This window comes from Chaetodon trifascialis, chromosome 8 (assembly GCF_039877785.1).
Source record: "Chaetodon trifascialis isolate fChaTrf1 chromosome 8, fChaTrf1.hap1, whole genome shotgun sequence".
NCBI classification, from domain to species: Eukaryota; Metazoa; Chordata; class Actinopteri; order Chaetodontiformes; family Chaetodontidae; genus Chaetodon; species Chaetodon trifascialis.
Window position 1 is genome coordinate 4,509,774 of NC_092063.1, and position 15,450 is coordinate 4,525,223.

The 15,450-nt window shown below is 45.9% G+C and overlaps 1 protein-coding gene across 1 annotated transcript in view; it reads left to right on the top strand.

The window, feature by feature from the left end:
* The window catches only part of hspg2 (heparan sulfate proteoglycan 2), a 93,326-nt gene that overhangs the window by 26,367 nt on the left and 51,509 nt on the right, over window positions 1-15,450 (top strand). Inside the window, exons 2-6 of the mRNA XM_070968145.1 lie at window positions 3,530-3,659; window positions 3,969-4,028; window positions 13,905-14,014; window positions 14,198-14,256; window positions 14,591-14,763. Of these exons, the coding sequence (XP_070824246.1) occupies window positions 3,530-3,659; window positions 3,969-4,028; window positions 13,905-14,014; window positions 14,198-14,256; window positions 14,591-14,763 (532 nt within the window). The remainder of the gene's footprint in view (window positions 1-3,529; window positions 3,660-3,968; window positions 4,029-13,904; window positions 14,015-14,197; window positions 14,257-14,590; window positions 14,764-15,450) is intronic.

Sequence of the window (15,450 nt, forward strand, 5' to 3'; positions counted from 1 at the left end):
GATCTTTGCTCACTTATATCAGTCTGACCAGTCTTTTTGCAGGGTGCAGTGCTTCTGTCCCATTGCTTACTTACAATGTACAGACCAAAATGCAGTTGTTTTTCTTGGTCCTGCTAAACAACATCTGGGCAAACTTAAGGCCCGTCCAGAAGCTTCTGAGCAGTGTCACTCATTATCCATCTATTCTGTTGATCCCTTTTTCTAGAGCTGCTGCTACTACATTGTCTCGCAAGGCCAACGTTGTGCATTGTGAGCAGGCTAATTCATAAGTACACAGTGGAATTCCTTTTGCCTGGAATGTGTGTGTTGTCACATGTGTGATATTTATGTGTATGTACAAGTGTGTGCCTTCTTTTTTCAGGAATATACTTGGTTTCCCACCGCAAATTGCAACAAGTCAGCAGAGCAAGGAGCGCTCCTGAGGCCGGTGTCCTCTGGGTGGGGTGGAGTTCAGAGAATTACAGTCGGTCAAGACCTTTGTCTCGAGGGAGAGATAACTCACATACAATACAACAGACGTGTCTCAACTCCTAGACTGGGAGCAAAGGTCGTCGTAGCTGTGTGAACTAGAGTGCAGGAGCACACTGAGAAAGCAAACTCATATGTAGTTCCCAACTCTCCCTAAGATGAGGCGGAATCGACGTTCTCGAACAAGCGCAGCTTAACATGTTAGCTTTAAGATCAGGTGCCAGGATGGACCCATCCATCAAAGGCCACTCTATAAGTTTGTGGTGGTTTTAGGCCAGATGGCATCCAGCACGTCCAGATGATACCCCATCCCAAGGGAGTGGGAAGCAGGAGATGATCACACCAATGGTTGGCTGGTCGGCACCACTGAAAAGAATTTGGTTAGTCAGCAGTTTCCTTTTGAAAATGGCCCGGGATTGTTGTTGTAAGGGTGTTCAGTCGGGGGAGAGAGGATTTGGGGGATAGATCTAGTTATTTATTAGCTGGAACCATTTAAATGGGAAAACTACCATGACAGAGTTGGGTGGAAATACGAACTGGCGGGCCATGCCAACTGGAAATGCCAGGGGTGGCATCCTGCCAGAGTCGTATCTAAACTTATAGCCGGAGTCTGGGCAGTCTGGATGCTGAGATGGTGAGAGCAGAGATAACAAACCCACACTGTGCTGCAGTCGGGCTGGCACAGTGAACTTTATCAAGATGATCAGATATGAGAGTGGCTGGCTAAGCTTTGTGTCTCTTTATTGAGGGTGTGTATGTGTCTGTCAGGTGCAGAGAAGAGGCAGTTCTGTCTTTTCATGTGGCTTTGAGTGGTTTTGTCAAGGGTCGCCATTGGATAACGTTGTGATAGAAATCTGGCCTCATATAATCCTCCAGGATATTCATCCATCATTACTCCACACTGAGGGTAGCTCTCTGTACGCTTGAGTTAAAAGGAAATGTGGAAAACAATGTTCTGCATTATACTCTGATGTGTGCGGAGGAGAATATCATTTAAATGTTCTTTTTTTTACTAGCCATCGTCCATCTGGTTCATCACCTACAGCTCTCTAGGTCCTTACTAGTCCAGTGAAAATTAGCCTGAAATGTTTGTCCAAGGCATACCCAACCTAAACAGATAGCTGCTCTTGAATCATTTGGAGAGCATGCATTGGTTACGCTCTCTTTTGAGAGTAACACTGTTTTATCCCCAGCAGTCAGAGTCACTGTAAGTGCTGCTAGCATTCAGCAGTAGAAGTTTGAACACTGAAGAAGAAGTTTTTTTTCCACCTGAATATTTTTAGATGGCTTTATCTGCAACTTATTAGCTGGAGAACACAATGGGACCACAGCATGAAGCCTTACCCTTGTCCAAGTTCAATAAAAACTGATAACAATACCACAGAAACTGAATACTTTCATGTTTTCTCTAATGGTATATTAAGACGGTCTCCAAAGAAAGGCAATTTGCTAGATATTTATCCTCATAGATTTATATTCATGAAAATTCAGTCAAAGTCAAAATTTTGGCCATCTATATTCATATTTAAGGTATTTGTAACTATATTTTGGCTACATATCTTTATGCTGAGGCCACTTACTATATTTATCACTTGATATTGTGCATAATATCACCATTATCACTCAAATCCTTGATTTGAGGTGCTGGAGCTCTAAATAACTAACTCTAAAAAGCGTCAGTCACCTGCAAACTGTGCTGTGATTGGTTCAATCTCCACACCGGAATAAAAGAAGGCAGCCCCTCTGTTCAACTCAGACTATTATTGGCCACTCTGGTCGCTAGGCTTCATGTGGCAGATCGTGGTTGAAATCTGCATGTAGCTACACGTCAATCGTCCCACCTGGACATTGATCAGGTGGACAGCAGCAGATATAACTGCGACCCGGGCATCACTGCCCTGAACACTTCTCAACAGAAATGTTCCTAGCTTTAAGCCCTGTAATTAGTAAAAGTTAGCATTCTAGCACGCTAAACTAAGATGGCAAACATTGTCCGTGCAACACTGTGAGCGTGTTAGCATGCTGACGTTAGCATTTATCTCAAAGCTTCACATCACCGTTAACGCGGCTGTACAGTTGTTTCATTTAGAAAGAGTTCCTTTAACATTAGTAACAGTCTAAAACTTTGATTTAATTCAGGAAATGTCAGATCAAAGATTAGAGGATCGCATCCCATGTCAGCTTACTGCAGCTGACAGTTTTCAGTGCTTTGTTACAGATGTATTTCCGTTGATACCAGAAAAAGAAGAGGTGTGATTTCCAGCACGGCTGCTGTGGAAGCTGCGAGTTTTAAGCTGTCAGGAAAGTAACCTTACCGTGGCCCGGGGCTAGGCACAGCGTTTTCATTTTCACCCCCATCCTTCAGTTCCACCCCTGCTGTTGTTCCATTCATAACGCGCTGAATGACACGATGATCACGGAATTTGAAGCAACTCGTCCTCTGAGGTGCTGCGTTTACTTCAGGTGTTTTTACGGCTGCTGCTGGTGACATAATGTTTCCGTGATCGACTCCTTCCTAATTCCAGGGCGACGAGCCGCTCGTAAAGGTCTAGTTGTGGTATGCTGGATGTTTTTTTTTTCACCCAGAGGGGAGTTTAAAGCATACTTAAAGAGATTTGTGTCATCCAGTCATTCTGATCTCAGCTTGTCTCTGACTTTCAGAGGTTTGCCGAGTGTGCATGTGATTGTTTGCTTGATCTTGTGTGCATTCATATGTGGGTCACTGCAGTCAGCTGTGAATAACTGTTGCCAACTTCCACCATGAAGATTAGGAATACACACAATAGCAGAATGTTATTCCTTTGGACATTTGTGCAGTGAAAACACTTGAAGCCCTGAATGAGCTCTGTCCACACTCGTGTCATGAACTCTTATTTGCATGCAAGCTCTTTAGAACAACTGTAAGAGATAATAAATGGTGAAAGTAAACACATCACAATGCCCCACTTCCCGTCTCGGCTTGTGTTTTCCCTCCACCCTTCCAGGGTCCATGTATAGCACTGGGTGTAACCTTTCTTCAGGGAGACTTCAACCCCTATAAATCTCTCTGTGTTTGCTGCAGGTGACTCAGGCCTCCAAGGTGTGGGGAGAGGTACCTCTGCCAGAAGACTTGGAGGCGGAGAAAGATGTCAAGGCGTCCCAGAGCTTACTGGACGACGACGAGGACTTCGCTGCTGATGAGGCCTCAGGAGGTGGGCTTGATGCAAGCTGGAAAACCACAAACCACAGCAACAGCTGCCCTTAATTCATGGGAGATGTTTTTCGTAATGCCTCCCTGACATTGTTAACCCATCCCAAAATGTGAAATGATGGAGTGATGCTCAGAGACATGTAATAAGATCCTTATTTAGATGATTTCACCCTACATATCAACACTTATCTTGCCCTCCTGCAGATTTTATGTTCTACTTGTTATCTAAGTGCGACTAGGCGTGTGCTTCTTTCTGGCCTTGAACCTGCACACTCACCGTATCCCTGAACTTCTGTTTCTGTTTCCAAAGATCTGCCCAGTGGAGAGGATGATGGAAGCACACCATGGCCGCCGGTCTCTGAGAGCACAAGTAAGGGGCGAGAAAATCCAGTGAATCTAACAATCCTCTGTGACAGATTTTGTTTATGTGTGGTAGATCACTCAGCCCTCTAAAGCTCCCCCATCTGTGACTCTGACTTCAGTGGCTGCTTGCAGTGTGTGTGTGTGTGTGTGTGTGTGAGATTTCTGTGTGTGCCTGAATGATGATGCCTTCACATCCTGCTGCACCCTCCCCTCCCTCCTCGCCAGAGTCTGGTGGTCATAACACAGGGCTTCAGCTTTGTCTTTGAGACATAAACATCTCCTCTCCTCTTTCATCTTTTAAAACAGCGGCAGAGGTGGCAGCACAATAAGATACATGAAAGCCCGATGAACAATAAAAGCTACGGCGGAGCACTTCTGTTTTGCGGTCCCGCTCACTAATGTCACCCCCCCTCTATTTTTTGTAGACTTGAAAAGCATTTATATGCAGGCATCTCACTATATCACATCACACGGTACCAGGGAGAAAAAATTTAAATAACGTATTAAACTCTGCACAAAGGGTCTAACTCTTTAATCATGCCTGTGGTTTGCGGCTGCTTGTTAGGCTTCTGGTCTTGGTCCATTTGCCCTTTTTTTTGCCGTCCGTAGATCTCTTTTTATTGCAGACAGCAAAACAACTAAGAGTTACTGTCAATTGACTTTTTCACTGCATACGTCTGCATGCTACTTGGCCTCAGCCACCGAGGACGCCAGAAGAATATCAACTGGTCGGGCTGTCTGTTTTATTTGACGATTAATTGTCATGCAAACAGTTGGTTACCAACCATTGTAGGTGAACACAGAAGGTGACTAGAGAGCTACAGCATGTGTTTTGATTTATAGTCCAGCATCAGGTTTCACCCCGCTGATGGCTGTGAAGACGCCACGTTTACATCCTGTCATTCACTCTGTGTCAAGCTGAAGGTCTGCAGTTCAGATGGCTTTGCGAGGCATGTGCTAATGACAAGGCGAACACTGCTGGTTAATGATGTGTTCACTGTCAATAGTCACCACAGGCATCAGAGACTTGTCAGAGAAAACACAAGTAGCCCTTGCTGACCAGCAGTCCCCATGTGGTATCTCGTTAGCCGCCATAGTTCCATCATGTACAGTAGCTACAAAGCTTAACGAACAACTGTCAGTCCAGCTTCTCACCTGAAGACATGTCCAACAAGCTCCTATTTCCATTTGGTTCATGTCTCTAGTTTATGTATTTTCAGAGTTTTTTCTGTGTTTAAGCAATTTTGGGCCAGTCTCAAATATCATACATATCCCCCCCACACAGGAAATCGATTTACCAAGCAGATAAATGTCAGTATCCTGACAGGTCAGATCATTTCCCTTCTTATTAAAGACAAAGGTCTGGTAATAGCTGCTGCTCCTTATTTTGTCTTCGGTGCCAGACGCCGGCGCTCGAGTTCGCGGAGATGATTGCGTCATGGCAGAATAATTGTTTTGGTAGCAGCACTGCGAGCTGACATCAGAGCCGCTGCTCATAGCATCATGTGCCTCGCTCACAGAAATAGCAGTGCTGTGAGGCCTCGCTGAATTTTGGTAGTTAAAGGAGCCAGGGGAGCTTTTAACACAGTTGACATGCGCGTGCTGTTGACAGCATGTGATGAGGTTTAACTGAGGGTTGAGTCAGCGCGCTAATAAAGACAATACTTAGCTGATTTTGACGAAGACTGATCGATTGAGGCATGGCTGTTAAGAAGTGAATTTCTCTTTCTTGTAAACACAAACTTTGCACATCATTTCAGTCGTTGAAGGTTTTATTTCAACCTCCTGCAGCAAACATGAGGGTGTTTTGAAGTGCGGGACCCTCAGGTCACAGTCAGGTTGGCAGATGCAAATGTACGAGAAGAATTTGAAGCTCATAGAACAAAGCCAGTTTGTGCTTTGTTGACAGCGCAGGGAAAATATTTTCTGTTACTGTGCTCGCATTTTGTGCCTACAAAATTCCCCATTACTTTGGTTTACCGCTTCTGTTTCCATAAACTTCCCGGCTTTCGTAACCACATAAAGGTCAGTGTTGCTTTAATGTGGCAATTAAAGATTATGAAGTGCTTTCTTTTATAAATTGTCTTACCTCAAAGGTGGCTAGACATTTGCATTCTGCACAGTATGATCATGGTGCTATGATTGGAGAAGGCAGGCAATTTCCATATATAGATCTGAGCACGACAGCAATGGGAAGGAAATTCGGTTTCCTGTGCTGAATGCTGAGTACTTTTCTGAGTGACTCTGTCCTGTTGGCTGTCCAGACTGTTCACCCAAGCCTCTGCCTTCCTTCCCCCTCCACTGCTTTTAAAGTGCGAGACGTAGGTGGCACAGTTGTCCCATTATGCCTTGCATCCTGTTGTGTTACAATTTGCCGATGGTTAAGGAATTCCCATTTCCTGATGTCTCCGCCTCGTCCACTGAAGCCGTGAAAAAACATCTGGAGCCTAAACTATTGTCGAGAGGCTATTTTAAACCTCTTTTGTCCATTGTTGTTCTTCGTCTCCACTTATCATAGTCACCAATCTTCTCTAGAGATATGAAAGTTGCGTCCCATGTCCTCCTCCTAACCTCTCGTCTTGACCTCAGATCCCTGAAGAGATTTCTGGGAGACAAAATCCAGCTTATCCCATCTGTGAGAGCCTTTCCTTGTTCCACGGGCTCCATCACAGACATTCCCATTACACCAAGGATATTAGCCACTTTGTTTAGAAACCAAAGAAACAAAGGTTAGCATGTCCGCTTAGTAAGGACGTTGATGGTTGCCTGGTGAGGGTCTGCTGGGGTTAAATTCTTCCCAGCGCTAATTCTGGATGAAAAGCTTGAGAATTCATATCTCTAGACTAGAGGTTCCCAAAGACGGTGCCACAGCACCCGCCTTGAAGGCCAGCCAGGGTTGCAGCACGGTTTGATGTTCGTAAGATTTAATTGCATTAAGGAGTTTATGACACTTTTCAAACATGACAGCAGTGATGCAGCACCCTTTGCAGGCTCAGGAAAGATTTGTCAATGCAAGCAAACCTCAAAGAAATGGTGATACATCTCAGCCTTCAACACGAGTCTGCCGGCCAAGCGAACGGCTGCTTCACAATGGACATAAATCATTTAAGCATTAAACATTGTGTGTTTGGTCAGAACCCAAGCGAGGCTAAATGTTTAAATTGTGACCATATGTAGCAGAGAAAAGAACATTAATTGTGTTTCTTGTCAAATAAATAGTGATTTGCTCAGCGCTCTGTGACATGTTGATTTTGGATGAAACGTGGAGTTTCTCAGCTGATTCGAGGGAAGGACGAGCAGAGAGTTGTGCTCTGTGTTAAGTCTTCAGCTGGAGGGTCAGACTGTCCTTGATCCACCGGGACTGGTGTGAAGGCCGGCTCGCAGACAGGTCGTAGCCTCAGCTGGGTTGATCACATCGATTGATGGTGGGTGCCTCCTGAAAAAACACGATCCAAGTTCATAGACTTCTGCCTCGAGAGGAGAACAGATGTTGCAGCATAAGTGGACAATACATCAGGGTAATGTAGCCTGTCCGTCAGCTTGGCCTGGGCAGTGGACAGACTGTGGCCGGGCCACCCACTCAGCATCTCTGCCTTTTTCATGGGCAGTTTGTGTGTTTCAGTGGCGCTGCCTCTGTGTGTGTGTGTGTGTTTGTGTGTGTGTGTTGCAGACTCTTGGGGGGACGAGTGCTGGCAGCTGCAGTTATTTTGGTGAAGTCTTTGTTGTTGCACTGCTGGGGGCCCTCAAGGTGGTCACACACTGACCCTAGAGTACAGGAGAAACTTGCCTCACGTCAGAATCAGATGACTTACTCCCTTTGGTGGACGAGGCGGACGAAACACAAAGACTAAATATTTAAGGGTTTTGTTAGGCACTGATTAAAGCCCCCATTTGCAAACAGATAATTATCAGTGCGACTGTGTACAATGGGCTCCAGGTGGGCATTGCTCTGAAAGACTACTGCTGATTGGTCTTAGTCACCGACTCCGAGCCCCACGATGCTGCACTCTGTTGTACCAAAAACAAATGTGTTGCCTTGGAGAACTGGCTTGTGCCGCTCCTCTTTAGGAAAGAGATGTTGGGAGTTTCGTCGAAGCAGAGCTCGCGTGGCTGCTTGAATGATCACTTTTTCCTCATGCCGGTGTCAAGGACAGGCTTGTAACCGATACGTCTGTTTATTTTCATGACCTTCACGATAATCTATGCTGCAACAGAAAGGAGTACCTTAAATTGGAGAAAAAGAAAAGGGCTTGTTGTGTTATAAAACAATTTCTGAATTACAAGTTGTGCTCATTGGCAGGGTTTTCAGTTGTCCCGTAGTTTTTCCCAGACGTGAGAGTTTATTTGACTTGGTCAGTGGTTTCCTGCTTAAACACAAGAGAGCCTCCATATCAAATAATGCCTCTCCCGGGATTTGTGAAACTGTTCTGAAGGATAATACATTCAGTGCATGTGCTTTCTTGGGCGAGTCACTGCTTCTTTGTTTCCATCAGTGCTCATAATGAAGCTCCTTCTCTGGGACTGACCCTCACTCCCATTCTGACAAGGATCACAACATATCTGCAGCCTTTGAAGTCAGCTTTGATTGGACTGGGTCAGTATTCTTGGGGGAGACCTCAGATGGTTTGGGTAGGGCAGGTTTTCTGGCAACCGTTTCCTGGCTGGATTCGCTGACTTTAAGTCGTTTTGCCCAGTTTTCAGTGTTCAGTTCTGTAACTTAGTTTACCTGCTCTTCACCTGACCGTCGCAGCATGCAGCCATCAGCTTTTTCTGAATTTTCTCTCCTCTAAAAGACATGCCACAGCTACACTAATGTTTTTTGTATGTGCAGCTGTAAAACAGCTGGATCTAGCACGCTCGCTTCGCTTGACCATGAAGGACCTGTTGTTTGCTGCTGTCTGCAGAGGTTTATGGAGTGGACTCATACAGAATCTGGATCAGAGTATGACAATCTGTCTTGTCAGTACAGTGATAGTGTTAATAAAGACTAAAAAATGTACATATGATAGCATAATCCCCTTTTTCTTGTCAGACCATGAACAGATTTTGTTATAAAATCAACCTTTGCACAAGTTCCCCCTTATAAAACCCACCGAGAGGCCTCCTCAGTTGACATTTCATAGCATGTCCCACGGTGTAAGTGCATCCAAAGCAGTGGAAGAATGAATGAGTCACCACAAAACAGAACATGGTCACTGTTGCCCGTGCCAGTGCAGAGGGCTCAACTTTTGGTTAAAAAAAAAAAAGATGGTTATAATGGTGCTCAGTTCTTTCCATTTAGGAGGGAAAACAGGAAGCAGCTCCTCCCTGCGGCGCTGCAAAGCCCCAGGGTGGATGTGAAGAAACGTGAAGAGTGGCGCGTTTGGTTCGGAGGATATCCTCTGGACCGAAGAGGAGTCGTTTCTAAAGAGCTGCCCTCTGTCCTTTTCCTTGACGCTGCCATGCAAGCAGACTTCCTCGTTTGTTTCCAGACAGACGCTGCTTGGACTCATTAGCAAACAAAAACCCGCAGGATCCATGGAGCATGACTGTCCGCAGCCTGTGGATGGAGATGATTAGTGGGACGGTTGAAAATGCTGAAACAGATCTGATATCAACATTTCTGTCTTGATTGTTCTTATTGTCGATTTCTCTGATATTTTTCCACACATTTGAAGAGATATGCTCTATTCACTGCACATTTTAACACCTCAGTTTCCTGATTTCATGTTTCTGTGACGAGCCTTTTTGGCGATTCTCTTTCTGATTGTCACTTTCTATTTTCTCTCCTCGCTTCCAATCATTTCCTTTCTAACTTTCCTGAAACTTTAACCTCTCTGCACCTGCCTGGCTAACTTGGTCATTCTCCCTCGTCCTTGTGTCGCTTTTCTTGTTTGATCCTTGGCCTTTGGCTCCTGTTTGTGCCCCGTCGACCTCTGCGTCACGTCTCTTCCCCCCTGTCTCTTGCCCCTTGCTCCTCGCCCCTCATTGCCTGCCATAGCACACTGGTTGGACTCATCACATCTGGGGAACATTCAGAGCCCAGTCGAACCGGACTACAGTAAGTCCTCAAGTGCTTCTTTCTTATTTTAAGCTGCGGTTTCTCTCCTCTCTTGTCTTTGGCACACTCTCCTGTCACCTGCTCTCCTCAGTTATGCACTCTCATTTCCAAACACACTCTCAGATAACATTCCAAGGAAGTCTCAGCTTGGGCATGCAGTGTTTGAGTCCAGCGCGTCTGTTTTTCCAAGTGTCTTGCAGGCGTCTCCCAGTGTTTTCTGATGCCAGCGGAAAATGATGGGGTTGTTCCGTCCAGTAATACCCTCATTCATCACACTCGAGTGACAACACTTGCATTTCCAGCTGAAAACATCTTCATAGAGATGTGTTGGAATCACACACGGTGTTCATGTTTGTGCACAGCCAACACTTGCAAAAATGTCTCCACAATTTAATTTGAAAAGTGCTTTTTGCAATTTCAGCCTCATGCAGATGGTCCCAATGATATGAACCATCTGTTTGAAAGGATTACTGCAGCATGAGTCTAAAAAAGTGCTGTTTTTTTCTAAACAATGGTCGTTTTTGATGCTTCCATTGCAAGCCGTGGGAGAGCACAACAGGTCAAGCTTAATAGTGAAGCCTGAAGTTATTCCAAAGAGTTCCCCAGAGGGCAATGAGAGGACTTGGAGACAGAGCTGTTTGGCTGGCCACCAGCAAAAGGGTTAAGAAGCAGGGGTCCTGTCTACACAACATAAGCTGAGAAAGAGGCATTGGCATATGAATATATCACACTAAGAGGGAGAGTAAGAAAGAGACTGAGATAAGCGAGAGAGAGGAAAGAAGGAAAAACATGTATTATTAAAGATTTTTGATGGGATAGCTGAGTCAATGTAGTTTGGGCCTCGTTCTTATAGATTCTGGCTCACCCTCAGTCCCTCTCTAAATGGCTCGGCTGGTGCTGGGCCGATGCCGTGGGCGCTGCCTTGGGGGTTGAAGGTCAAACCCAATGCGGCTTGGCTTTAAAGGCCAGGCTGGGCTCAATCACGTCTTTGTCTTCTGCATAGGCCTCTATGTGTTCAGAGGGGGCCCGATGCACAAAGCTGCCACAGTTCTGCTGAACAGCTTTAACAGCTAAATAAGTTTGTGAATTAAGAGTGTGGAATGCCCTTTTTTTTTCCTTCCCACCCGTCATGTCTGCATGACAGTTTCATCACTGTTGATGGTAGCGGTGCTTGACGGGGGGATTTCCCCCCCGCTGGAAACAGTGAGTGATGCACAGGAGAATGGGTCTTGGAGTAAAGGAGCCGCTCGTTAGCAGCGGGGCACAACCCGGCGCTCTAATCAAAGGATCTCCGCCGGCGACGGTCACGCACTCGCCAGCCTATAACGTCAAAGCGGCGAGCTCAGAGCAAGTTGGGGCTACGGGCTGCTGTTGACCTGGCGGCGAGTACCCACTCAAGTGATTAGATTATATGCAGGTCAGTTAAGGCACTTTGATGACTAACTTTGATGTTGCTGGTCTTCTGGCTCCACATTCAGGCCTAACAATCAATCCTAAAAGTCTGACAGTAACAGTCTGCGAAGCAAGCACTCAGGCACCCTGCCAGGCTGCGCTAAAGCCTGCAGTTCTGTCGTTACACGTTCACCTCACTGCATGTTTTCATAGGCAGCACTGAGTTTACTTTGTCATAAATGAGGCCTTTCCTCACCAGGAATGGGATGTCTTGTTGTGCCAATGCTGTGGGTAAGGAAAGGGAATTTAGTGTTTAAAGAGGACAGCGTTTACCAGCCAAAGCTCAGGCAGCCGAGCATAAGGCAGCAAGTTCCCACACAGGCCTTTAACGCAGAGAACACACAACCTGAGTGTGAGGCACAAAATCTTTAACTTTTAATTAAGTAGCTCCTGGTAAGCATGATAAATGTCTGCTGTCAGTGTCCATATGTCTAGTGATATTTAATCAAAGGAGAAGGGAAAAGGGAGGAAATGATACATACAAAGAGCGTTGGTGTTTTCTCTGCACGCTGTGTGTGTGCGTACGTGTGTGCAGATTTATTGTTTTGCACATATTTGGGCATGCTCGTTTGCAACTAGAGGCTCAGCAGATGCCGCCTTAGAACACGACTCTTTGCTTTTGGCATGGCAAGTTGCATCTGACTGCAAGAAACAGTACAAATATTGACTTCCCCCCCTAAACTCACACTGCCAGTCTGAAATCAGAGGCTGGCAGGCCTGTCCTAACAAAGTGCTGGCAGGAGTGTGAGAACGGGGCACCCTGCGGGCCTGGGCTATTTTAAGTTTCACGGGCCAAGCCTGTGACATTGGAATCATAATAATACAGCTGACATTTTTGTTGATAATGAGTTACTCATATAGCTCATAAAGATGTTTTATACAGGTAGTTATATATAGAATTTGACAATGTTTGAAATGTGGAAAATCATTAAGTTGAATTTGTTGTTTTGGCATAGTTCTATGAAAATTGGGATATAAATATCATAAAGCTCAAAAGTCAACACAACTTAGGAAACAGTTGATCCCATGAAATGCTGAACTTGAGAGGTGGAATTGAAAATGGCTCTGATGTGCAAGAAGTTTCTGTCGCTGGTTGCCTGCAATGCGTTTAAATGAATCAGCATGACATCATGATGCATGTCCTGTCCCGTCCCACATATGTGGCAGATGGGTGGAGTGTTTTGTACGCAGTGCGAGGAAAGATGGAAGAGTGCGAGGAGTCGTTTTTTCCCTCCTTACATTTCATCAGTGATTAGAGGCCAAGGTCAGGCATCGTGCAGAAACTTTCTGGGCTCTCGGCCTTTATCAAAGACACTTCAGCAGGGAGGCTGGACACAGTAGATGTAAAATTAACCAGCTGCTTGTGAGGTTTTGAAAGTGAAAAAATCCGGATTGTGCTGATGGGATGACCTGATTTCTCTTGGCACTCCAAGCAAGTAAAAAACAAAAGGTTGCAACTACTTCTGTATGATTCATGTCTTAATACGGAGGGAATACGTTCCACTAGTTGACCTTTATGTTTAATGACCAGTTAATGTAGCCTCTCTGGAGACCACTGATACCAGACAGCCCCCTCGCTGCCTGCCTGCCTGCCTGCCTGCCTGCCTGCCTGCCTGCCTGCCTGGTGCATGTGGAGGGAATGCTGAGGCCCCCTTCCACAGTCACTGAGAGAGGATTGTCTTCTTCTTCCTCTGCAGCCGCTGGCACAGTAGTGACGCTGACTCAAACTCCCACTCACCTTCCAACTCTCTGATATCATCGGCGTTCAATCTGGACGCCTGGTGCAAACTCGTGGCCCTGCTAGCTCGGCTGATATCCGAGTTACTGTGTATTTGAATGTTTGAGTTGATTAGGTTGCAGACAGTGTGCTCGGTTCTGCCTTTGCAACAAAGAGCCTTTATCAGCATCAGTCTACCACTGTTTGTGAGTGAGTGTCTCCATGTCTGCGACAAATACAGAGAGGAAGACAAGCACCTGATACTGTAATTTCATAGTTTTATTTGAGTATGTGGGCGAGAGCGTGCCTGTGTCAGCGTGTGCCTCTTGTACGGGTATGTGTGCGGTGCAACGCTGCAGTGGTCGGTTTTAGCACAGACCCAACCATAATTGAGATATGGAAATAGATGCCATAATTTGTATGTGGCTCTCATTGAAGCCACAGTCATGCTCTTCAGTTTTTACTTTCAGAAACATTCAACCAAAGGCTTTTCTAAGGGAAATCGTTCCCAAACAGCATCCCATATCACATTGTCTTTAATAAACTTCACAGCTTGAATCTGGCTTGTAATGTCTAAACCCGGTAACAGATGGACGTTAATGCTGAGCCTGTGGTCGTTTTCTGTTATTGTGTGGCTCAGCTGACCGATTCCACTCCCGTCTCTGTGTTTCTAGTTTATTACAGAGCTCTCGTCAACTTCACCGACTCCCTGGTCTATGGTCCCGAGCTGGAGGACATCTTCTCGCCAGCCTTTAATGAGATCTCTGAAGCAGTGGTGGACACGGTATGTCCTCTTCTCGTAGGATAAACTCTGCCGAATAATAGCCATGTACAGTACGCTAAGGCTACCTTATAAGGCTCAGGCATGCTATTTATGACTTTTTTTAAGTGTGTCTGACCTTACATCTGAAAATAAAGCCCGGGCTTGTTTATTTCAGTGTAACAGAGTCTGGTTTTCCTTCCACAGCTGGAGTCGGACTACAACAGGATTCCAGGTGTCCAGACAGTCAGCGTGGTTCTCATTAAGTAAGAACACAAATCCTTTAAATCACATCTTGTGACACCCAAAGTAGATGCCCTGCAGCTGTGTGCTGCTGCTGCTGCTGCTGCTGCTGCTGCTGCTGCTGCTGCTGCTGCAGTGTGGGTGTTTCACTCTGGCCAGGTGATTTTTCTTTTCATTTTTCCAAACTGCTGGAGGCCGACAGTGTAGGCTTGCAGTCGGTAATTCATCAGCAGTGAGTACTTTCTCAAAAGAGCATCCAAAGAGAAACCTTACCTCCAAAGAGCTTCCCTGTTTAACCATCTGCAGTGATGCCTCACAGACCCTGTAGCCTCACCAGGCTTTTCTTGCTCCTTGCAGGAAGATGGTCAGAGAGGATGGCGTGGACGTATTCGTGGAGTTGGACGTGGGCTCTGACTACAACAGCAATGACGAACAGATCCGCAGCGTGCTGTACAACGTAGTGAAGGAGGGAGCCATTGCTTCCTATGTCACATCAGTGCAGGGCTTCCAGTTCAGACGGCTCGGGGAAGGTAAGACCTCAACAAAGAGGAGCGCCGGTTACATGTCACAGCCATGACATGACTGACTCTGTGAAGCAAACAGTTTGCTGTATGTTTACAGCAAATTACAGTCTGCCAGAGTGGGAGGCAGAGTCCTTAACATGTCCCTCTGGTTTCTAGCTGAACCTCTGCCTCCAGTGGAGCCTATAGCAGTGCCAGGTTTGTACTGTGCCATGTCTGCTGCATGGCGACTGAGCCGACTGTACTGTAGGAACTGTAGGATGACTGTAGTGTCTCTAGAAGGAACAGTCGAGCACTTCCTGTCTTATGATGTTGGAGTTTTACGTTGGCGTTTACTATGACGTGTACACGTCTGTGGTCTGACGAATGTTCTGCATGGAAGCACAAGTAGACTTCTGAGTATGGTCCCTAAAGTCCAACAGCAGACAGTGACTGAGAAGGACCTTTGCATGGCATGAGTTTGATTAGGAATGCTGTTGTTCACTGCGACCTCAATCAGCCTCTGATCTACGCAAATACCACCAACTGTACACCGGCATGGCAGCTGATACAGCAGGGGAGGACAAGCTAATGCTAACTTTATCTTCAGTCTGTCTAGTTTAACTTTGTAGTCTTTGTATCCAGTCTGTCTCGTCTGTGGCTCATGTCGTCTGCCTAATATAGTCTTTTTTCTGTCCTAGTCCATGAGTCTAGTCT